This window comes from Oncorhynchus mykiss, chromosome 14 (genome assembly GCF_057628025.1).
Source record: "Oncorhynchus mykiss isolate SJ-2025 chromosome 14, ASM5762802v1, whole genome shotgun sequence".
Lineage (NCBI taxonomy): Eukaryota > Metazoa > Chordata > Actinopteri > Salmoniformes > Salmonidae > Oncorhynchus > Oncorhynchus mykiss.
This window is the reverse complement of record NC_143035.1, coordinates 13170593-13195199: the sequence shown is the minus strand read 5'-3', so window position 1 is coordinate 13195199 and position 24607 is coordinate 13170593. Positions and strand designations below refer to the sequence as shown.

Sequence of the window (24607 nt, the reverse complement as noted above, 5' to 3'; positions counted from 1 at the left end):
GTTCGAGTTGAATTGCGCTCCTCCCTTCACCGCTTTTGCCCGTTGACGTCACCGGCCATAGACCGGTGCCCAGCCGCTCAGATTAATAGAATCCGCCCTGTGTGTTTTGTGCTCAGATGAAAATGGCGTCCCGAAGCGATCGCTTTAACTTATCGCACAATAACACGGATAACAAACTACACAGCTAAAATTATATAAAATGGATACCAACTTCAAGGATAACCCATAAAAGCAGTTCTACAGGACAACGTATAGACCACAACAACCCCAGGAGTTATTTCAGTGGTACAGTGAAAATAATAGCATTTTCCCAATAGTAAGCTAGATAATGTAAGTTACATGGCTAGCTAACGGTAGCTAGCTAGCGGGCTAACGTTCCGTGAATGAAGTGGCTAGTTATTGTACATATTTTAAAGAAATGCCCCACATAAATGTAGCCTAACATGGCTATTGCGTTCGAACAGGAGACAACCAGACACACATGTATTCGCGACAGTTAGCTAGTTAACGTTAGCCAGCAACGTTCTGGCAGCTAAGATTCACTAGCTAGCCAGCCAGCTAACAACAGCGTCTGCTGCAAGTCGGTCAGTTTCTGTACCATAAGCCAAGCACAACCATCGAACTCACTGGTTTTGTTGCAAATAAAATTCAAATTTGTTGCTAAATATTTTTAGCTGTTTTAGGTAAAATAATAACGTTAGTTGGCTATCAACGTTATCGGTTGTTCTTAGGGTTAGGTAGGTTAGTGCTTTGGGCCAGTTACCTAAAGTTTGCTGGATCGAATCCCTGAGCTGACAAGGTAAACATATGTCGTTCTGCCCTTGAACAAGGCAGTTAACCCACTGGTCCCCAGTAGGCCGTCATTGTAAATAAGAATTTGTTTTTAACTGACTTGCCTAGTGAAATACAAAAACCCTAGCTAGCCTATATTAGCAATGTAGCCAAATGAACGTTAGTAGCTGATAACCAGCTAGTTAGGAGTTACGCTATTCATCGATAATTTTGTCGCCAACTATAGAACTATATCATTATTGGTCCTATATTATCTGGCAAACTGTCAATCCAAGTGCCAGAACTCTTACCGGTATTTTATCTTCATATTCCTAAACCTGTCTCATTGCATACCTAGGTTATGGAAGACCAAAACCCTCGTTACAGCAAGCGCTTGGTAAGTAGTTAACGTTCGTTTTACCAGATATGTTTAGGCATACTTACTTAACCAATATCCTTCTGGAGTTGGCCAAGTTGCATTATTTTGCAAGTGTACAATAAGAAAATGATAGTTTCCTTAATCAAAACCACATTTGCATCGTTAACTAGCTCAATCAATAGATAGTGATGCTTATTTGTTGGCATGACGAAATACTGAATGTGTGTCAGTAGGTTCAAGTTCGTTAGTGTTGTCCTACTTGAAAATGCTTACTCGTGTACCTTAAATTACGTTTAACTTTTTTGTCCTCGTGCAGTGACTAATTTAGAGCAGAGGACATAATTCAGTAAAATGTATTTTATAAATCCTTTTTACATCCGCAGTTGTCACAAAGTGCTTATCCAGATGCCCAGCATAAAACCCCAAGGGCCAAGGACATGTATTCAATTGTGACAACCCACAGACACAGCTATCCTTTGTAGTACCATTAGGCCATTCTAAGGGGTGTGATTTTGTTTTATCTGCTGTCATTAAAAACAATCCATAGAATTATAGATAATGGAATGTTGTCTTGTGTCTTTCAAACTGTGGTTAAATCAATATATGAGAATGGATCAGTCCAGCTGAGTAGGAAACAGCATGCTTGGTGTTTTGAGTAGAGATATGGTTGGGAGGGGGGGGGGGGGGGGGGGGGGGGTTGGGGTTGTTGGGGTTGTTGTGCTGGACCCATCTGTCAAGCCAAACTATGAGAGCATAGGGGGAATGGGGTCGTAGTAGGATAAGCCCCTCCTGTGATGCGCACACGGACCATTAAGTGACCGAATGACTCATCTGCAAATCTTTCTGTTATGAATCTATATAGGGCTGGGTGATATGGGCAAAAAATATCACAATGTTACACATTTTTTAAATGTTTTTGAATAATAAAAGTTCAAAATTTGCTTCGAGTTGTGCATGACCCAACTTAGGTTGGCAACACATACATTGTAAGTGATTTCAATGGGGCTTTCACCATTCTGATTGGGTTATGCTGTTCAATCAAACTTCAACCAAAAGTTGATCTCATTTGAGTTAATTTCCACACTGCCATGTTGGGCTGCATGATATGGGCAAAAAATGAGGCCTTATTTTTAACCAAATATTGCAATTGCTGTTTAAATCAAAACACTTGGGTGAACTGTTGAAATCATGGAACTAGAAGGATTATTCTAATTCTATAGTTAGAATGTAATAGTGGGCACTTCGAATACAGTGTTTGACAAATGAAAAAGCCAGGGAGGCGTTTGTATGATTAAGAATTATAATACTATCAGGATCTCTATGGAGGTGTAATTGTGACAGGGTAGGAACCAAAGTGTTTACCAGAGGGGTGGCACCCTATAATCTTTGGCTACATTAAATGTTTTCTCTTCACTTATTCGTATCAGATTTAGAAGATACTGTTGTACAAACAACATGCTGATATAGGCCTACACCAGCACTGGTATTGGGGTGTATTAGCTAGCTATGTTTGCGCTGACTGACTAAATTTATTAGCTAGCTAACACATTTTATTTTAGTCACAACTTGCTAAGAAAAGGTCAACTAGCTGCTTGGAGACAGAAAGATACACAAACTAATAGTGTAATTATAGAACCTTTGTGGATTTATATTAAGTACAGAGTGGAAATGAACTGAACAATGAAATGAACAATCAGCTAAATAAAAGCTAAGAAAGTCGGGGAGAATCGAAACTTCCCAAAACAATTAATTTAGCAGTATTTTTGTTATTATGTTTTAACAAAATAACATCTGCTGTCATTAAAAACAATCCATAGAATTATAGATAATAATGGAATATTGTCTCGTTTGAACAATGTTTGAACAAAATAATGTTTGAACATTATAACACAGCAAAATAACACAGCATTAGCCATGGCCACATGCATAGAATTCCTTGAAATTAGCTTAAAAACTGCTAAGTTCTCTCAGCTTCAATGACATATTTACAATTGCAGAATATTAGCTTAAAAACTGCAAGATTTTCTCTCAGCTCTATGGCAAAATGTGTAGAATACAGGAAATTCGCTTTCAAACTGAATCAATTTCTCTGTTACATGGAGAAATTTGTAGAATTTAAGGACATTTGCATAAGTATTAAAAATGTCTCTACACCACCAAGATGGGGACCTCTAAAATTGTCTCTAAAGTCCAGCTGGACTGATTGGGTCCATTGCTCGCCCACCACCTAAGCCCTTTTTTGATCCAGAAAAAACCCTGCATATTGTTGCATCTGCTGCATTGACCATGCAGACCAAAGAGTGAACGGTCAAAAAACTGCAAGATTTTACATATGCATGGTCTCAGGAGAAAACTAATTCAAAATGATACAACAAGTTGAGTTTCTGCCTTGTGTCACTAGCGTACAGGGACGCGGCGGCGCTACCAGGATGACGGGATCTCGGACGATGAGATTGAGGGGAAGAGGACGTTTGACCTGGATGAGAAGCTGCAGAGTGACAGGTTCAACTCTTACCTGGTTAAACACATGGATGGAAAAGGTCAGGTCAAACCACGCTGTAATATCCCTAAGAGGCATTAACCATGTTTCTCTTATGTTGTGATGATCTTGATCTGGAAAAATGTAGTTTTTTTTATCTGGGCAAAAAATCATATCCCTAATTATGGTGTATTCTATTTTTTTGATTACTCTTGGTGTGCCTACCCTGCATTGTCTATAACGTGTTTCTCTGTAGACTTCACATTCGAGTACATCCAGAGGGAGGGGCTGAGAGACCCTATCGTCTTTGAGAAAAAAGACGGCCTCGGATTAGAGTAGGTCACGCTTCTTTCTAATTATCTAACTGACCTTCCTCACTGCATATCTGTGCCTGGATAGAAATATAACAGTTGGTTCACTCTGATTTTCCAGATGTATTTAATAACCTCTCTCTTTCGCTCTCTCACGCCCTCTCGCTCTCATTCTTTCAGGATGCCAGACTCCGATTTCAGTGTGAGTGATGTCAAGCTGTTTGTAGGTAAGGTCCAAACTATGAACACTATGAACTCAGTTGCTGATTTCAACTGATTTAACAGTGCTGCAGCCCCTGTGAACAATATTCCCTGCCCCTTGCCTGTCTCCCTCTCTCATAGGCAGTCGGAGGATGGTTGACGTTATGGATGTGACCACTCAGAAGGGCATCGAGATGTCCATGGCCCAATGGCGGCGGTACTACGAGACCCCGCCCTCGGAGCGAGATAAGCTCTATAACGTCATCAGCCTGGAGTTCAGTCACACCAAGCTGGAGAACCTGGTGAAACGACCCGCCTCGGTAAGACACACACGCAAACCAGAAAACCTTGTCAGACACCTCAGCTTGGAAGATATACACACATAACACCAAACTATCACATGGCAAGCTTGGGAGTCTGACCATTGTAAACTCTGGGCTATCACTTCCACAGAGCCCTGGACAGTCAGTGATGTATGTCTTTACTGACCTTTTCTCCCCAGGTGGATTTGATAGACTGGGTGGACAACATGTGGCCAAGGCACCTAAAGGAGAGACAGAGAGACTCAACCAACTCCATAATAGAAATGCAGTATCCCAAAGTGCAGAAGTGAGTCCCGTGCCTTTACATGGCCTTCCTTCCTCATGTACTCAACCACACTGATTAATTCTACCCCATGCAGTGTTTGTGGGTGGAAGCATGAGTTGATTGAATATAATATCTTTATTACATTGTTTCAGTGCTGGTTGATGTTGGATGTAAAGATGTATTTTCTTCCCTCTATCTCTCTCTTTCAGGTACTGTCTGATGAGTGTTCAGGGCTGCTTCACAGACTTCCACGTTGACTTTGGCGGTACGTCGGTCTGGTACCACATCCTGCGGGGGGGAAAGGTGAGACAACACCCAGGAGAAGTAGAGCCTTGATGTGTCACATTTGAATCACCACAGAATTTAATAGAACATAATTTATCCCTGACCAAGATGGCTGCCATTATCAGCACATTCTAGAGTTATGAATGTTTAAGACATATGCCAATTTAGTATTTTATTGTATCTCTGTCTATCTCACTCTTCAACTCTGACCTCCTATAGGTGTTTTGGCTTATCCCGCCCACACCCCAGAACTTGGAGCTGTATGAGAACTGGGTGTTGTCAGGGAAACAGGGAGACATTTTCCTCGGGGACAAGGCCCAGGACTGTCAGAGGATAGAACTGAAGCAGGGATACACCTTCATGATCCCCTCCGGTATGTACACACACACACTGAGACGTACCCTCAGACACACCCGGACACAGACATTCCAACACAAACATAATCTAACCTCCCCAACTGTCTAGGCTGGATCCATGCTGTGTACACCCCCGAGGACACACTGGTGTTTGGAGGAAACTTCCTCCACAGCTTCAACATCCCCATGCAGCTCAACATCTACAACATTGAGGACCGCACACGAGTGAGTACTGTACCCTACTGCACACTGTAACACTACCGTACCGCACTACTGTACCGTATGGTAACGCACTACTGTATTGCAGATCCATGAGTTTGGATGAGTACTACTTGAATAGGGGGAAAAGGAATTGTTGACTTCCAATATCTCATGTGTACTGCTGTCCTTGTCCCCTCTCCAGGTCCCGGCTAAGTTCCGATACCCCTTCTACTATGAGATGTGCTGGTACGTGTTGGAAAGATACCTCTACTGCCTGACCAACACCTCCCACCTCACCCCCGACTTCCAGAAGCACTCACTTGGTGTTGGTGAGTACACCATTTGTTTCCCCTCCTTATCTTTTCTCTCAATATTAATTCCTGTGAGTTTATCCTTCTGTCAGGTCTGACCCGTGAAGACTCTGAGAACAAACTCAACGGCCACGTGAAAAATGGCACAGAGGAAAAGAAAGAGGGAGACAATGATAAGGAAGAAAAGGAGGAAAGTGAGACCAAGGTCAAAATGGAAGAGTCTGATGACGATTCCTTCCCCCTTCCTGGTGCCACTAAGCCGGGGGTGAGAGTAAACCTGACTCCCCTGGAGCTGGAGGGGCTGTGGAACCTGCTGGGGAAGCTGGAGGAGCTGCCGACCCACAAAAAGTGTGTCCCCGCAGGCATCCGTAATGCCCCCGCCCTGCTCCATGACATACGGGTGGGTACAATACACCCGTCTAGAATATATTAATAATATATTATTTAGCAGTTGCTTTCATCTATAGCCACTTTCAGTAGTGCATGCATACATTGTATGCTTAGCCCCAGCAGGAATCAAACCCATGATCCTGAGGTTGCAAGAGCCATGCGTTACCAACTGAGCTACACAGGATGTGTCTATGGCTGCACTAGCTATTTACATCAGTCTATTGCTACGTTTCAATATCCACACTAGCATACAACTTCCTGTGCATGGCCAATAGCTTCATTCTAAATGGTATGCTACTGTAGATTTTGGAATGGTACCTATTAGTATCCAGCTGTCTGCATCCATTTGTAATCTGCTCAGTCAAGTCTTGCATGTTTTTTTATTTAACTAGGCAAGTCGGTTAAGAATAAATTCTGATTTTACAATGACGGCCTACCCCGGCCAAACTCTCCCCTAACCCGGACGACACTGGGCCAAATGTGCGCCATCCAATGGGACTCCCGATCATGGCTGGTTGTGATACAGTGAGACATGATCCTGACATGGCTAATGTTCTGCTGTTTTCAGGCTCTTCTGGAGGAACACTGCAACGATGACCCCATGCTGTCTTACACCGGAAAGCCCATTGTCAAGTGGCCCAAGAGGGTGAGCCAGAGAGCACATGCCTCTCATACACACATTCAAATATCCACCTAACATACAGGTGTCATACATTTACTCACCAGAGTCAACGTCTCAACAACACAGAGACAGACTAACTTTCCAGTCTCCTCTCCCCCCTCCACAGCCCTCGTGGTACCAGCCCCCTCCCCCCTCAGTGGTATACCGTCCTCGTCTCGCCATGCCCCACAAGGCCGTGGTCCCGCGCCCTGCCAAGCCCACCTCTATCTCGGCTCTGAGACGGAGGCGCGTGCGCTGCAAACACTGTGCAGCCTGCCAGAGGAAGGAGTGCGGCGAATGCAACTTCTGCAAAGATATGAGGAGGTTCGGAGGACCCGGGCGTATGAAGAAGGGCTGCATGATGAGGCAGTGTCTCGCTGTGAGTAGCCAGTGCAGTACCTTCCTACTCAGAGAGAGGTGTGTGTAGTATATTGACCCTGGTCTCTCCCCGTCTCCAGCCTGGCCTGCCTAACTCAGCGGTGTGTGCTCTGTGTGGAGCGGGCCAGGGGAAACAGGAGTGTTCAGACGAAAGCCCCTCCTCCACAACCCTCATGGAATGCTCCAACTGTGCTCAGATCGCCCACCCCGACTGCATCAAGGTGACCAGGCCTCGCACTAGCAGATACATGTATAGCAACATACTTCCATTACACATTTTCTTAACAATGTATGTATCCCACAAAACTCAAATGGCCCTTACTGATGTGATGATTTGAGGTGTTATGGCTGTATATAATAGTCCTCTGTGTGTATGGCAGGTGTTATAACTGTTGTTAATTCTCTCTCAGGTTCCTGGGGAGGGCAGGATCAACAAGGACCTGCCCAGCTGCTGGGAGTGTCCCAAATGTTACCAGGGCAAAGAAGGCTCCTCATCGGAGGTACCCCAACTCTTACTCTTCCTCTCCATTTCTCGGTCTGTGTCTCTCTCTCTCTTCCTCTATGTCCCTATAAGACAATACCCATCTACTCTATTGATACCCGTTTAGTGATCACTCTCCCTCTCGGTCTCAGTCGTCCAGCAGTGAGGACAGCACGGCGTCTACAGGTTCTCTCTCTACGTCAAATCATGCCCACCGAGAGGGGATAGGAGATGGGGAGGCAGGCAGTGGGGTGAGGAAAGGACGACGTGGCAGACCCCCCCTGACATCCTCTCTGTCCCAGCGGAGAGCGCCCCCTCCCTCTCAGAGGCTGTTACTGCAGCAACAACAAAACAGGAAGAGAGCCGGAGCGCTGGAGCTACGACTCAGGAAGAGGGTGAGGGGGGGTTGCTAGAGTGCTTTTTGGTTAGAGGTCTGTGTTAAAGCTCTACATCTATTGTACAATCATTCCTCACCACAAAGTAATCTCTTAAATCTCTTCCTACTCTTTGTTGCAGATCAAACTGGAGCGCAGCAAAATCTTACAATCGGTAAGCACATGCAGTCCTATTATAAAGCACAGTAATTCTCCAAACCAGTGCATGATTATTCAAACCAAAGCACTGTGTAATCCATTTACCCATTATCCTCTACAGAAGCAGACGTTGTCTCTGGAGCGTTCTCCTAAGCTCCTGTGCTCCCAGGGTCTAGCCCACCTCCAGAGAGGGGTGTCCTCTCGCCTCCGCTCCCCTGTTGGCAGACTGTCCCGGGGCCGTGGGTCCTTCAGAGGCTCCCCTTTCCGCTCCCCTACAGGGGCTCGCCTCCAGCCCCACCAACCCTCCCTCAGCCTGGCCCCTGCAGGCAGGGGTGAGGGTAACAGGGAGCGAGGGAGTGGGAGAGGAGTACGGCTCAGAGGAGGAGCAGCAGGGAGAGGAAGAAGAGGACAGAGACACGGAGGAGCAGAGGAAGAGAGTGATAGCAGCAGTAGTAGCAGCAGCAGCAGCACCAGCAGCAGTAGTAGTAGTAGTAGTAGTGGTAGTGATGAGGAGAGGGAGAACGGCGTGCGGGCCAGACGGAACAAAGAGAACCGACCACAGAGACGAGGAAGAGGAGCAGCCAAAGAAGATGAGGAAGAGGAACAGAGTGAGGAGTCCAACCAAAACGGAGAAGAAGAGATGGATGAAGACGGGGGGGAAGGAGGACAGGCACAGACGGAGCCACCAGTCCTCGTAGTGTCGGACCTTAGCGACGAGCTCATGAAGGGCTCGTATCTCACAGTAACCCTACAGCCGTCGAGGGCCAAACGTGATCCGGGGGCCATTGTCCCAAAACTGGAGGCTGCAGTCGCCCCCCGCCCTGCCCCTCCCGGCCAGAGTTGCATCCAACGTAAGAACCTGGCCCGACCACCCCTCAGGAACCACGCCCCAGACCCTTACACTGCACCCTCGCACTCAGACACACACACCCGGGGCAGCAGCACACACACACGGGGCTCCCATCCAGACGAGAGGAGAATGAGGCCAGGCAGACCAGAGAGAACAGACAACAGCGCTTCCTCCTCCTCTCCTGTTCCTCCTCTACGCCTCCCTCTGTCGGCTTTACAGGATGGGGGGAGGGAAGTGGCGAATGGAGGGAGCGAGCCGGGCTGTGAGAGGGAGGTGTGGGTATCTGTCTTCCGTTACCTGACTCGTGCCGAGCTCTGTGTCTGCATGGCCGTCTGCAAGAACTGGCACAAATGGTAAGAGACAACTATTTAGAATGCATTTTATACACACACACACTATGAACGTGTCTGCATGCACAAGAGTGTATAGGAGCTCGATAACCAATTAAAACGTGTGTGTGTGTGTTCTCGTGTAGGAGCTTGGATAAGAGGCTGTGGATGCGGGTCGATCTGAGCGTGTCTAAATCCATCAGTCCTCAAGCTCTGTCAGGTATCATCAAACGCCAACCAGTCACCCTGGACCTCTCCTGGACCTCCATCTCCAAGAAACAACTCACCTGGCTCATCAACCGCCTGCCTGGTACACACAATACACACACACACAGTCATGCCACCAAACATGTCCTCACACACTTGGACAACTACTCACTCTGGAGATGTAACTTATTCTCTCTCCGACTCAGGGTTGAAGGATCTCATGTTGTCTGGCTGTTCCTGGTCTTCAATTTCGGCTCTTAGCTCGCCCGGTTGCCCCCTCCTGCGCACGCTGGACCTTCGATGGGCCGACGGGATCAAAGATGGACAGATCAGGGACCTGCTCAACCCACCAGGTGAGACAACACATCCTGCCCCTTTCCTCCACCGTTTTCTGTTTTGAGTTAAATACTGTTTGGATAAATCCCTTGTCATACCAAATGAATTAGCGGCGTCCCGCTGGAGTCCACAGCAGACAGATATTTTCTATTTTTTTTCCCTTCCACCGCCTTCCTCCTGTCACCTCTCTTTCTCCTCTGCCTCTCCCCCCTCTTCTCGCCCTAATTACTGTTTACCCCATCTCTCTCTAGGTTGTGATAACCGCAGTCAGCTGAGGAACATGCAGTCTTTCCGTCTGGCGGGGCTGGAGATCAGTGACTCTACTCTGAGGCTGGTGATCAGACACATGCCCCTGCTGACCCGTCTGGACCTGTCCCACTGTGGAGGCCTCACTGACCAGTCCATCAACCTGCTCACTGCTGTGGGCTCCTCCACACGCAACACACTCACCGAGCTCAACCTGGGGGGTAAGACTTTAACTCACGCATACACAGCCATAGCTGAGACTTGGAGCAGTGTGCACACACGATTGTGACTAGTACTTGATATTGAGTTGTTGTTAGTGTTGAGCCCCGGTCTCTCTATCTCCCAGGCTGCAGTAAGCTGACAGACTCGTGTCTGCGGTACCTCCGCCGGCTTTCCTGCCTCTCCCTGCTGGACCTGCGGGAATGCAAGAGTGTGTCCCGCAAAGCCTGCGAGGCCTTCATCTCTGAGCTGTCTGTCAACACTCTCTACTGCCTATCTGAAGACAAACTGATCCAGAGGATATCCTAGAGCCCGCCTCCTCTGTCTGGGACAGGGGATACAGGGAGAGGTTGGGGACATCTGTGTGACAAAAGACTGTAGGACAGGGAGGCTTAAAAGCACCTGCTGCCTCTGAAGGGAGCAGGAATGGAAAGCACTTAGTTACTGCGCACTTAGTGGGAGCGGGATTTCTTTCCAGTTGCGTGTGTGTGTGTGTGTGTGTGTGTGTGTAAATATATATATATATATATATTTTACTAAACCAGACAAGAGACTCAGGAGTTTGAGTTTAGGCGCCTACGCTGCATGATTTAGTTGGAGTGGGAAGTGGACTCCATGATATGTGGAGGGGAGAGGTTAGACGGGTTCTTGTGAGGGTGGCAGGAGATTGTGGAGTGGGTCAGTCATCCCAGATTGGGTTCTTCTCTTCACCCTGGGAGTTCTAAGGCTGTCTTTAACCAAAGGTGTTGGCTGTGGACTAACTAACTCCTCCAGGAGTACTCTGGTCAGGTCGCCCCACCCTGAGACAGAGGGGCGCAGACAAGGGATTCGGGGAAGGTGCGAGGGCAATCGACATGGTGACCAGACCACTCCTAAATAAGGACGGGGTATGAATGAAATGGGGTGGAAGGGGTGGAGACAGGGTAAATGGCGCGATCTCAAACAACCGTTAGAATTCAGGTGCTATCACTCCCAAAACTCCCTGTTTTGTACAAATATCAATCTATGACAACCGTCTCTATTCTAGGAAATACCCTTCAGCCTACTTTGATGCATTTTCTGTTTCCCATGGATAAAATGTGAGTTCCCTTTACAGTTTATTTTTACTTGATAAGACTCAGTGTATAAATGTAAAATTTGCTGTCATTATTCTGTCCTGTTACCCTTCGGTCTAGTGCTTCTGAGGGATCCTTCTTTCCTTCCCACCTTGCCACATCTAAAAAATAATATAAATATATACTTTTGTGTAAATGTGTTTCCCTCTTTTAGATGACAAAAAAAAAATCCTGTAGCATTGTAATTATTTTCAGAAGCTTTTTCACTTAATTTGTTATTAAATAAATTAAAAAGAGAAAATGAAAGGTTAACTGTTCCAGATGTATGTGTTTTTTGGGTTGTTTGACTGCTGAGTGCTGAGATTGTGAGAACGGGACCACAAATGTGCACTCTGCAGAACCTAATTTCACAATTGATTAATTGATAAAGAATAATTGAGTAATATGGTACTCGGCTTCTTGTCTTAGCCCAGTGTTTTACAAATCTGATCCTTGGGATCTTATCTACGGGTTGTGCAGGCTTTTGTTACGGTGTCAGGTGATTCGCTGTGTACATGTAATACCTTTTTTTTTTTTTTGGGCGCAAAGAGCCCGTGGTCATAAACTGGAGATTCTCACCATTGCCCCACAACTCTACTTGACATTGGCATTAGAAGTGGGGATAGAACAGTTGTTTACCCATCAATGATTGTATGGCAACATGCATTACGCGCCCTATCTTCCTCACCCACTCCAGCTGCTAGCAATAACCTGGAACTAAAGCGACGCTGAAAATGACGTGAAATATAAATAAATAATGCAAACTGGGGTGTGTAAATTGTCTCAGCTGCTGCAGTCTGTTATTGTTAAGAATACCGGACTGTGTAATAGTGGTTTGTTGTTTCCAGAATGTTGGTGATTGGAATATGAACACCGACAAGGTATATTGACAGCATCCGAATTGACATCGCTATCATCGGACGTATTATATACTCGAGTGACCTGGATGTGTATTCGAAATAGGCCGTATCTCGGTCTATTATTTTGACTGCACAGGATCAGAAAAAAAAACATCGCGAAAGCGAGTGGGTGATGATAGGGAGTTGTTTGCTTGTTAGCACATCAGCAGGACATGATACCGTCGTTAGTTAAACAAACGGCATTGCTAGACTAGAAATGGACATGGTTAGACGTGCAATGTTAGCCAGCTAGCTAACAAGCAAGATGGAATGGAAAATAAGTGCGGTCATATGTTCTTAGCCAGTTAGCCGCTTTCCTGGCTAATGGGTAGACGAGGGCTAGCTAGCTATGTATTTTAATCGGCACCTACACCTATCCTATTGCTAATTACTTTGCTAACTATTACCCGTTTTATAAAGTAGAATCTTGCTACCTTGCGGGATTTTTTTGTGCACGCGTCCTCACACGTCTCTTGAGAGAGAACATTTTTGCTGCTGCTGGAAGATAAACGGTGAAAGCTGCTACATTTGATAAACAATGGCTCAAGAGGCGTTTCCTTTTCATTTTCTGGTTTGGAACAACCAATACCTTGAGCTTGAACGGCAACTACAGAAAAACGAGGTAGGTCAACCTGGGGTAGCAACATACGTTTCTCTCTTTTCAACCGTTCACGTTTTGAGTTTGACAGCTTTGCGTCCCATACCGCATCGCTCAGAAGGCGCGCCCCGGCTTTCATGACACACCAGTGCTGTTCTTCCACAGGAGAATGTGGATCGCTTGGACCCGCGGGGGCGCACCCCGCTAGAGCTGGCTGTGTGTCTGGGCCACCTGGAATCAACCCGTGTGCTGCTCAGACACTCCGCAGACCCAACGCACTGCAACGCTCAGAGCTGGACTGGTGAGTGGATACACAGAGGAATGGATGGGAAGAATACAAATCACCTGTTTCCTAAAACATATTGTTGTAAATGTTTTGAAGGATACAGTGCCTGTAGAAAGTCCACACCCCCTTGAATATTTTCATAAGTTACAAAGTGGAATTCAAATGCATTTTTTAATTTCTTTTGTCAAGGATCTACCTACACACAACTCAGTGGATTTTTTTTTAATGTTAAGATTAATGAAGAATAAAACTCTAATACGGAGCATTCGGAAAGTATTCAGACCCCTTGACCTTTTCCATATTTTGTTATGTTACAGCCTTATTCTAAAATTGATTAAATAGTTTTTCCCCCCTCATCAATCTACACACAATACCCAGCTTTATCGTTATGGTGGAGTTTCTCCCACTCTTCTCTGCAAATCCTCTTAAACTCTGTCAGGTTGGATGGGGAGCGTTGCTGCACAGCTATTTTCAGGTCTTTCCTGAGATGTTCGATCAGATTCAAGTCCAGGCTCTGGCAGGGCCACTCAAGGACATTCAGAGACTTGTCCCGAAGCCACTTCTGTGTTGTCTTGGCTGTGAGCTTAAGGTCTTTGTCCTGTTGAAAGGTGAACCTTCGCCCCAGTCTGAGGTCCATGTGTGCTCTGGAGCAGGTTTTCATCAAGGATCACTTTGTACTTTGCTCTGTTTCTCTTTCCCTCGATCCTGACGTGTCTCCCAATCCCTGCTGCTGAAAAACATTGCCACAGCATGATGCTAACACTACCATGGCTCAACGTAGGGATGGTGCCAGGTTTCCTCCAGACGTGATGCTTGTCATTCAGGTCAAGAGTTCAATATTGGTTTCATCAGACTAAAGGAACTTATTTCTCATGGTCTGAGAGTCCTTTAGGTGCCTTTCGGAAAACTCCAAGCTAGCTGTCGTGTTTTTTACTGAGCAGTGGCTTCCGTCTGGCCACTACTTTAGAGGTCTGATTGGTGGAGTGCTGCAGGATTTTTGTCCTTCTGGAAAGTTTTCCCATCTCCACAGAGGAACTCTGGAGCTCTGTCAGTGACCATCGGGTTTTGGTCACCTCCCTGACCTATGCCCTTGTCCCCCGATTGCTCAGTTTGGCCAGGCTGCCAGCTCTAGGAAGAGTGTTGGTGGTTCCAAAACTTCCTCCATTTAAGAATGATGGAGGCCGCTGTTTTCTTGGGGACCTTCAATGCTGCAGATCTATGCCTCAACACAATCCTGTCTCGGAGCTCTTCGAACAATTCCTTCGACCTCATGGCTTGGTTTTTGAGCTGACATGAACTGTCAACTGAGTAAAGAGTCTGAATACTTATGTAAATGTTATTTATTTATAAACATTTGCAAACATTTAAACCTGTTTTTACTACGTCATTATAAGGTATTGTGTGTAGGTTGATGAGGAAACATTTTTAATTGATCCGTTTTAAAATAAGGCTGTAACGTAACAAAATGCGGTAAAAAGTCTGAAAACTTTCCAAATGCATTGTAAACCTTGATTAGATTAGTATTCACCCCACCCGAGTCAATACATGTTAGAAACACCTTTGGCGTCTTCTTGGGTACATCTCATAAGTGCTTTGCACAACTGTATTGTGCAATATTTGCACATTATTCTTTAAAATATTATTCAAGCTGTGTCAAGTTGGTTGTTGATCAATACCATTTTCAAGTCTTGCCATCGATTTTAAGGCAATTAAGGTCAAAACTGTAATGAGCCCACTAAAGGAACATTCAATGTCGTCTTGGTAAGAAACTCCAATGTATATAAGGGAAAGGGGGATACTTAGTCAGCTGTACAACTGAATGTCTTCAATTGAAATGTGTCTTCCACATTTAACCCAACCCCTCTGAATTAGAGAGGTGCGGGGGGCTGCCTTAATCGACATCCGCGTCTTCGGCTCCCAGAGAACAGTGAGTTAACTGCCTTGCTCGGGCAGAACGACAGATTTTTACCTTGTCAGCTCGGGGATTCGATCCAGCAACCTTTCGGTTACCGACCCAACGCTCTAACCACTATTTGGCCTTGTGTTTTAGGTTATTTTCCTACTGAAAGGTGACTTTGTCTCTGTGTCTGTTGGAAAGCAGACTGAAGTTGAACCAGGTTTTCCTCTAGGATTTTGACTGTGCTAAGCTCTTCCGTTTCTTTCTATCCTAAAAAACTCCCTAGTCCATGCTGATGACAAGCATACCCATAACATGATGCAGCCACCACCATGCTTGAAAATGTGAAGAGTGGTACTCAGTAACGTTGTGTTAGATTTGCCCCAAACATATCACTTTTGTATTCAGGACATACCGTTTATAAAGCTTCCTTGCTACATAATTTGCAGTTTTACTTTAGTGCCTTATTGCAAACAGGATGCATGTTTTGGAATATTTGTTATTCTGTACAGGCTTCCTTGCTTTAATGCTGTCATTTAGCTTAGTATTGTGGAGTAACTACAATGTTGATCCATCCTCAATTTTCTCCTGTCACAGCCATTCAACTCTGTAACTGTTTTAAAGTCGCCATTGGCCTCATGGTGAAATCCCTGAGCGATTTCCTTCCTCCCTGGTCTTTGGTTGAAATTGTGTTTGAAATTCACTGTTCGTCTGAAGGAACTTAAAGATAATTTTACTTGTGGGGTAAAGCGATGAGGTAATCATTCAAAAATCATGTTAAACACTATTATTGCACAGAGTGAGTCCATGTAACTTATGTGGCTTTTTAAGCACATTTTTACTCCTGAACTTATTTAGGCTTACCGTAACAAACGGATTGAATACTTATTGATTCAAGACATTTAGCCTTTTCATTATTAAGGTATTACTAAAAACATAATTCCACTGTTATTATAGGTTATTGTGTGTAGGCCATTGACATCTAAATGTAATCCATTTTAAATTCAGTCTGACAACAAAATGTGGATAAAGTCTAGGGGTGTGACAACTTTCCGAAGGCACTGTTTGTATGGACGACAGAGGAAGGGGGTAGTCATTGAAAAATCATGCCAACTCTTATTATTTCCATATAATTTATCTGATTTGTTATTTTTATTTTTTTATTTTTTATTTTACCTTTATTTAACCAGGCAAGTCAGTTAAGAACAAATTCTTATTTTCAATGACGGCCTGGGAACAGTGGGTTAACTGCCTGTTCAGGGGCAGAACGACAGATTTGTACCTTGTCAGCTCGGGGGTTTGAACTCACAACCTTCCACTAGGCTACCCTGCCGCCAAATTTGACTTCTGTGTTCAATCTGGAGGCGGTTAAAACTCATGGCCAGCTGTGGCTTGACTTCATTGGTCGATTTTCAGATATATATATATATAGAACGGGGAAAAAAGCATGAATGTATCTATGATCCTATCCAATGTGGCTACGTAGGCCTACAACATTATTTACTATGGATAGCGAAAACAGTCACAAGAAGGACTTCAGATCAAACTCTACGTTGAGATCAAAGGGAGCAAGGGCTTTTAAACTCGATATAAACGAGTGACCCACCGTGTTTGTCATTATACCCTGATGAAGACCGCTTGGCTGTCGAAACGTTGTTACATTATTGCGTCTGAGTGTGCGGCTCTCATTTTTTTAAATGTTTAATTTGACTGCTGAACATCCCAAAACAAAGCGGGTGAATACTTATGCAACTAATTATTTTGTAACATTTTTATTATTTTGTCAAATGTATTTTCACTTTGTTATTATGGAGTATTTTGTGTAGGTCAATGACAAAACATTACAATTCAAATATTTCACTCCCACTTTGTAATGTAACAAAATGTGAGAGAATTTCAATTGAGTGCAGACTTTCTATAGGCACTGTGTGTGGGTTGATGGCATGTCTATGTCCAGTTTTGCAGGAGGCAGTGAGCACAGGGGACCCTGAGCTTTGTCAGCTGGTGCTGCAGTATAGAGACTTCAAGCGAGCCACAGAGAGACTGGCCGGCATCCCAGAACTGCTCAGCAAGCTAAGACGGGTAAGGTAACGCTTTGCAGCCTTCGCTTCAGCCATATAACAAACACCGGTAGCACACCTGTCAATCACATATCTGAAACTCACGATGCTGTGTCACCTCTTTCAGGCCCGGGATTTTTACGTGGAGATGAAATGGGAGTTCACCAGTTGGGGTGAGTGTGTGTGTGATCGTGAAGGGATCATATCTGCTCACTGTGGTCGGTTTCAGCACCAGATGAACAGCTCCCAGTTATACTGTCACTGTGATGCACTGAAGTGTTTATGGTGGTTAACCCCCCCCCCCCCAAACTCTCAGTCCCCCTGGTCTCCAAGGTGTGTCCCAGTGATGTGTACCGCGTGTGGAAGAGTGGCTCGTGTCTGCGGGTGGACACCACTCTACTGGGATTTGAGCACATGACCTGGCTCAAGGGCCGTCGCAGCTACATCTTTAAGGGCGAAGGTATAACTGGTGGTATGGTTTCCATAGAGTGGTTGAATGGTGAATGTGTGTTGTCTCCATGGTAATGTGTGTGTTTCTATAGAGAATGGCGCTGTGGTGATGGAGGTGGACCATGACAAGCAGGTGGTGTACACAGAGCCTCTGTCTCTCTCCCTGCGGGACGCTCCGTCTCTCCTGGCTGCCATGCTGCCCACCCAGGAGAACACCGCCCAGAGACTCACCTCCCCTATCGTCTCCACACACCTCAACACACGCAACATCGCCTTCGAGAGGTAACCCACACACGCATCGTCTTCCCACACCTCAACACACTCAACTTCGCCTTCGAAAGGTAGCTACTTCACACACAACATACTCACCTACCTGGTCTGTCTTCTAATTCTTCTCTCCTGCTCTTTGCTGCACAGGAACAAGTCTGGCATTTGGGGCTGGCGCTCTGAGAAGAGTGAGGCAGTCAGTGGCTACGAGGCAAAGGTGTGCCCAGAGGCACCATTGGACTTGGAAAATGTTTCTAATAGAAAGTGTTTCTTGGCGTTTAATTTTTGTATTATTTTTTTATTGAATCATGTTTTTTTCCCTTTGGTTTGTTTTCAGGTGTACAGCGCCACTAATGTGGAGCTGGTGACTCGATCAAGAACAGAGCACCTGTCGGACCAGGACAAGTCAAAGAGCAAAGGTACACACAGAACACTTATGTTTTATTTGGTTATAGTGTACGTACAGGCACAGCATGGTTCAATCCCTCCTGTCCTCCCAGGCACCAAGACTCCTCTTCAGTCCTTCCTGGGGATAGCTGAGCAGCATACAGCTCCTAATGGGGTGAGTTTCAGAAAGACACCTCCACCTCATATTATATGTGGTGGATAGATGCTTTGATGGACTGACTGACTGGATGTGGTCAATGATGTGTCTCTCTTCCCATGTCTCTCAGAGTAATGTTTCTCAGTGTGCCAGCCCCCATAACCCCACAGCCATCACAGCTGAGGAATACTTTGACCCAGAGTTCCAACTCAATGAGCGAGACATCGGACGCCCCGTGGAGCTCACCAGCAAAGTCCAGAGGTACCGCTGTTGCCATGGCAACATATAGCCGGGATCACCGTAGCAACGCAAAGTCAAGCTTGGAGAAGCACAAGATCACTGCCATGTTTAATGCAAGTGTCTTTATTTTTCTCTCTTGCTCTCTCTGTCTCTGTCTCTCGCTCGCTCTCTCTCTCTCTCGCTCTCTCGCTCTCTCTAGGTTTAAGGCCCATCTGTGGTTGAGTGAGGCTCACCCTCTGTCATTGGCTGAGCAGGTCACGCCCATCATTGACCTCATGGCCATCTCCAACGCCCATTTTGCCAAACTACGTGACTTCATCACTCTGAGCCTGCCCCCCGGCTTCCCGGTCAAAATAGGTGAGGCTTAATCCCAAACTGACCCCTAGTCCCTACCTTCTAGGCAGGGTCTGAAGACATGGAGATGAGCAGGTGCTTTCAGAAGAAAAAGGACACGCTTTACAATTTAAGCTTAAACAAAGTGACAAGAGTTTGAAGATCTCCCCTTTCTCTCTCTCTCTTTCTCAGAGATCCCTCTGTTCCATGTGTTGAATGCCAGAGTGACCTTCAGTAACCTGTGTGGCTGTGATGAGCCTGTCAGCTCGGTTACTGTACACACACCTGAGGAGGCCCCCGAGGCTGGTAACCACACGCAACAGATACTAAAGGGCTATATATACCCTCCGGAGACGGACCCTACGGAGTGTAGTGCACTGTCAAAGTGACGTTTATCGTCCCCAAAAAGGGCAGCTCCTTGTAGTGCGCGCCGATGTTCTACGTAGTCCTGTGCCCCATGAATGCTTTTAACGTGCCGTATCATTCCTTGCGTAGCCATGGGGGAAGTGTTGTGTATATAATCTCAGCAACTGTTCAGACAATTAACCAAACAACATTGTAGCCTTAATTAGAATGTATTTTGTTTAGAAGTAATAACTATTTTCTCTGTGACCAAAACACGACATTCTATTTTTAGCTGAGTGAATACATAGGAGCAGCATAGGACATTTCGATAACGTTGTAGGTTACACCGGCAAGTTTTGAGAGTATTTGCCAGGTCAATCAGATTTATTATTACATCAAATGCCATGTGAAACAATGTGGGGAGCTAAAAGGCTAGCTATCTTGCAGTGTTTCGCCAACTTGCTAGCTAGGGAAGACAAGACTCTTCTTTTGCTTTCACAACAAATGAGAAGACAAGAACTTCTGTTGCCCCCTTGTGAATGTTGCTATTTGGGAGTCTGGATGGGTGAGGTATCGTGTTACCAAAAGGTGTGGAAACGTATCTCCCTGTCCCTCTGCTCCCAGGGCAGGCCCTGCATCCATTTAACTGCGAGGTGGACCCCTCCGTATTTGAACCACCCCCAGACTACACCACGCTTGGTCCAGGCCGCAGCGAGCCAATGAGAGATGAGGATGATAACTTGCTGCAGTTTGCCATCCAGCAGAGCCTATTGGACGCAGGGACAGAGAGCGACCAGGTGAGACAGGAAATAATCATGGTTTACTCTTAATAGAAGTCATTGATCCACAAATTAAATATTTATCAGCTTTAGGTTTTCATGACGATTGCCACGGAAGTTCAGTAAAATCTATCTCTCTGTAGGTGACTATATGGGAGGCTCTGACTAACAGTCGTCCTGTTTCTGGGCAAATACAGTCACCCCTGTATGAGGACGACTCTCAGCTGGAGAGGTGAGAAGCGTCCATCCTTTTCACCTTGTTCATGTCGGATAATATATTATAAGGCTTTCACTCTCTGGCATTAGCTTTTAAACCGTCATCCCGCTACCTCTCTCTGATAGGGCCATCCAGGAGTCCCTGTCGATCTCATTGGCTGGTGGTAAGGAAGGAGAGCCTGCAGATCCTGCCCTTCCCCTGTCAGTCTCGCCGTCGCACCCCGGAGCCTACTCCCCTCCCTCCTACAGCTCAGTGGCTGAGCCGCGGTTGCCGGGGCCATTTCCCGGGGGAAACAGCTTTGACGAGCAGCTACGCATCGCCATGGACCTCTCGTGCAGGGAACAGGAAGAGATGGACAGGTGTGAGAGGGATGAGTGCTTGTAGGGTTTCTTTCTCTGTTCAGCAGTCAAATTAAAAATGTTAAAAAATGAGAGCCGCACACTCAGACGCAATAATGTAACAACGTTTCGACAGCCAAGCGGTCTTCATCAGGGTATAATGACAAACACGGTGGGTCACTCGTTTATATCGAGTTTGAAAGCCCTTGCTCCCTTTGGTCTCAACGTAGAGTTTGATCTGAAGTCCTTCTTGTGACTCATCCATTGTTTTCTGACCAGGGAAAGGGATGAGGAGAGGAACCCGTTCTAGAGTATTTGAACACAGCCATGCAGAGTGGGATTATAAGGATGGATGAGGAAAGGATTTGGGGAGCTTGATTGCCAGTTTTTGGGATCTAATGACTTAATTATGTTTCCTGTTACAGGGCAAGGCAGGAGGAAGAGGATGAGCTGGAAAGGATCCTTCAGCTGTCACTTTTAGAGAAGTAGCCACGTGTCTTGATTGGGTAACAAACATGTTAACTTATTGTTTTAGTTTTTTTATCCTGCAATGTTAAATTATTATTATTTAGTTTTAATTTATGATGTCTTAATAATGGGGCATTAGAGTATGGGACCAGACTGCAGGGAGGGAGGTAGAGATGGTACTGTCCTCAAGGTGGGTAAAAGCAATATGTTGGAAACTACTTTCCATTCACCAGTGGGCACCTGCTGTATTTGTTGTCACCTGTCCAGTGGGAAGGGTTGTTTTGAGAGATGAGGGGTACTGGGAGGGAAAGATGGTCAAACTAGCAGTGCTGCTGTAAGAGCGCTCTTCAGGCCCTGAATGGATGGAGAGAACACTTTTATTTTGCTTTATTTTTCACAACCCAGCTGTCATTGAGTGATAAGTCCTTTAACCTTTCACCTATGATACAAACTGATAATAGTGATATGATTTATAAAATACTGATATATATAAGATAATTATTGATAAAAAATATATTATGCTGGTTGACTCCTGCGTGTGACTTGGAAAATAAATGTATCCTGAAGCATTTGTGTGGTAGTTTATTTCCGTGTGTGTGTGTGTGTGTGCAAAGGTCAGAAGCGGACAATTCAGATATCTAGGCCAGTAGTAATCTTTATGCACCATTGTATTATTTCAAATCTACATCTCATTGGCAAATTTTTAACTGGAGCCAAGCATGAGCTCAAAAAAAAAAAAGTGCATTTACTATAGTGTACACATCTTTACAAGGATGATTGACAGGATGTTTCCTCGCCAACGTGACATTTGGGTAAAAAATGCTATAGATGCTATAGATCAAGTGTGTTCATTCGTGACATTGTTGCTCTGTGTGTGTGTGTGATTTGTGTAGTGTGTGAACTGTTCCCCTGTGTAGGTCTGTTTCATCCCCTTTCGGTACTGCTGTGCGGAGCTCCTAATTCAGGTCTTCAGGTCTGCGGTCTGGAGAGACGAAAACAGAGTAGACGGACTGAAGAGAACTTACAAGCCTGAGACTTCACCCACGTCTATTGTAAACACACTGATGCTCTGAAGTTGATTGTGACCCACACACCTGGGTTTAATACTTCATCTGCGTCTTGATATTCTTTTCCTGTATCTGTGTCTTTGATTGGGAGTTTGGGAAAGGAGGGAGGGGTGCTCCCTTTCGGGGACTTTGTGTGGATCATCGGTGCCACTCTCGCCCGGGGGACCGTTTTCGGGGGAAAACAGGGCAATGGGAGTGGTAAATCTGATTGGCACAGGTCATAAGTTACACACCTTGTACGATACAGGAGTAATGATATGATTGTTATGGGGATAAGTTTAGCCTTCAGTGGTGAGTCAACTTATTTGTGGTGGTGTGACGCTCTCTCACCAATGCAGGTGTCGTAGGTCTGGGGAACCAGGTATGGGTGCAGACGGAACTCTGTTGCCTTCAGGAAGTGATCTAGCACTGCCCCCAGGGAAGGGACAGTCACCTGATGAAACGGACAGACATTAGGATGTTACCTCCTATCAAAAGCAGATATCGGACAAACTTGAAGGGCTGTCAAGACACTAAGCATATACAGAGTGTCGTCTCATATCAGTGCTGTGTTTTGAGTCCATTCTGATGGGATGAGAGTCAGACATTCAGTACAGGAATCAGGCTGCAGGAGCAGGACTCACCGGGGCATCTAGTTCAATGACGAAGCCTGTGTCTATGGAAAGCACTTTGTAGTTCTTCATCACTGGGCCACTGAAAGATAGAGTCTGGTAAATCTCAAGAGTACTCGGTCTCCTCTCTACTCCCTCAGCCAGAGACACTTGCATGATAGGGCTAGGGTGCTGTTGTCAATAAAGGCTTGTTTTGTGAAGGGGGGAGAAACTTGAGGCGTGTAAGTTACAGGGTGTTGGAGTTCAGGGTTAAAGGTCAGGGGTGAGATGTTTAAGTTCAAGACCTGGGGTAGTCCTGTCTCAAGGTGATGGCGTAGTTAGTGTTGTCAGTCGAGGGGCGGAGAATGATGCTGCCGTACTCTGTGTTCTCCTTCAACATCTTCTCTGCCTTCTGTCGAGACACAGGAAAGAAACAGCTGGAGAGAGGAGAAGAAAAGGAGGGTGAGAGGAGACGAGATAGAAATACATTTTGTATCAAAATAATGAATAGAAACATGGCAATTCTCACAGGGGGGTTCCAGAGAGGGCATCGTCATATGTGTCGTCTGAGGAGGGATGGATATGGTAGGGGGTGTAAGGCAGGGGAGGACATGGGGCCTGTCTCTTCTTCTCCTCAGACAGAACCTCTTCCAGCCTCAGCATCTGACCTGGGAGCAGCTGCAGTTTACTGGGGATCTCCTTCTACAGGGCACATCGTCAAAGAAATTGCAAGCTTATATTTACTTTGCTCTTTAGTTTAATCTAGAAGTTCTCTGTTGTCACTTAACTCTCAGGAAAATGAGTCAGAATGAGTATTTAACCCTGACAGCCCAATGTGTATGAGTGTGTTACATACAGTGGCCACAGTCATGATGAAGCCTCTCCACTCCTCTCCTGTGTTGGGGTTATCCACCTAGATCAGATATCAACAGATACCTGTCTCGTAAATCTGCAGGATTGTGCAACCACTTTATGGCTATTTGCCAGTAACACGTTCTGATTAGGAGTGGCAATAACTTGACTGAATGTAACATAAATGACCTTTAGCTGCACTTCCTCATTGGTCAGGGTGAGAGTGTAGATGGTTGACCTGTTGTTTTGATAAGGAGAATCCATCGACATCGACTTCCACATCTGAAGGTCCAGTTTCTCTGAGTACTGATAGGAAATTACGTATCTGATTAGTCAAGCCATAGATAGATAAAAAATCTTGATACAATACAACCAAGAGATTAGATGAGTGCAGCCTTTCTCTTACTGTGTCATGCATCTCGTCTGGGTACAGAAAGAGTGTTGATCCACGGAGCTCTGCATAAAAGTTCTTAAATTCCTGGAAAAGGCCAAACCAGATTCAACATGAAGTCCATTGCTCTACACTTGCAGAAACATGCCCAAATTAATTGATTTACTTTGATAAGTATACTTTACCAGTCAAAAGGTTCAACATTGTAGAATAATACTGAAGACATCAATACTGTGAAATAACACATTCGGAATCATGTTGTAACCAAAAAAAGTGTTAAACAAATCAAAATATATTTTAACTTTGAGATTCTTCAAAGTAGCCACCCTTTGTGTTTATGACAGCTTTGTACATAGCTTTGTAGCTTTGAATGCATTTCA

At 45.4% G+C, this 24607-nt stretch overlaps 3 protein-coding genes across 7 annotated transcripts in view; 2 read left to right on the top strand and 1 right to left on the bottom strand.

Moving 5' to 3' along the window:
• The first annotated feature begins 79 nt into the window (after positions 1–79).
• Positions 80–11879, top strand: kdm2ab (lysine demethylase 2A b). 2 transcript variants are annotated; one of them, XM_021561230.3, is made up of 23 exons: positions 80–285; positions 1130–1168; positions 3552–3690; positions 3886–3964; positions 4121–4167; positions 4283–4461; positions 4644–4750; positions 4939–5032; positions 5234–5387; positions 5480–5595; positions 5774–5900; positions 5975–6282; positions 6841–6918; positions 7061–7312; positions 7392–7532; positions 7722–7811; positions 7945–8187; positions 8309–8341; positions 8447–9528; positions 9651–9814; positions 9918–10064; positions 10299–10514; positions 10640–11879. In XM_021561230.3, the coding sequence occupies exons 2-23, from the start codon at positions 1133–1135 to the stop codon at positions 10819–10821; spliced, it is 4014 nt and encodes a 1337-aa protein (XP_021416905.2). In that variant the 5' UTR covers positions 80–285; positions 1130–1132; the 3' UTR covers positions 10822–11879. The 2 variants fall into 2 exon arrangements, with proteins under 2 accessions (XP_021416905.2, XP_021416908.2); XM_021561233.3 differs by having other exon boundaries at positions 88–799.
• Positions 11880–12072: 193 nt separating this feature from the next.
• On the top strand, positions 12073–21896 carry ankrd13d (ankyrin repeat domain 13D). The gene is made up of 16 exons (XM_021561227.3): positions 12073–13127; positions 13269–13404; positions 17244–17368; positions 17474–17519; positions 17663–17806; positions 17889–18078; positions 18214–18280; positions 18401–18482; positions 18564–18625; positions 18738–18868; positions 19047–19204; positions 19373–19486; positions 20150–20322; positions 20448–20536; positions 20647–20880; positions 21285–21896. Exons 1-16 carry the CDS (start codon positions 13044–13046, stop codon positions 21346–21348), a joined length of 1899 nt encoding a protein of 632 aa, XP_021416902.1. The 5' UTR covers positions 12073–13043; the 3' UTR covers positions 21349–21896.
• A 68-nt stretch (positions 21897–21964) lies between these two features.
• The window catches only part of LOC110488820 (signal-transducing adaptor protein 1), a 172597-nt gene continuing 169954 nt past the window's right edge, over positions 21965–24607 (bottom strand). For 3 of the 4 annotated variants that reach the window (XM_090198376.1, XM_090198375.1, XM_021561228.3), the window contains exons 2-10: positions 24243–24314; positions 24026–24142; positions 23841–23897; positions 23514–23686; positions 23290–23421; positions 23018–23087; positions 22725–22827; positions 22422–22598; positions 21965–22309 (exon numbers count right to left, since the gene is read on the bottom strand). In XM_090198376.1, the coding sequence (XP_090054502.1) occupies positions 22284–22309; positions 22422–22598; positions 22725–22827; positions 23018–23087; positions 23290–23421; positions 23514–23686; positions 23841–23897; positions 24026–24142; positions 24243–24254 (867 nt within the window). In that variant the 5' untranslated portion in view covers positions 24255–24314 and the 3' untranslated portion in view covers positions 21965–22283. The remainder of the gene's footprint in view (positions 22310–22421; positions 22599–22724; positions 22828–23017; positions 23088–23289; positions 23422–23513; positions 23687–23840; positions 23898–24025; positions 24143–24242; positions 24315–24607) is intronic. The other variant, XM_021561229.3, reaches the window with a different exon arrangement.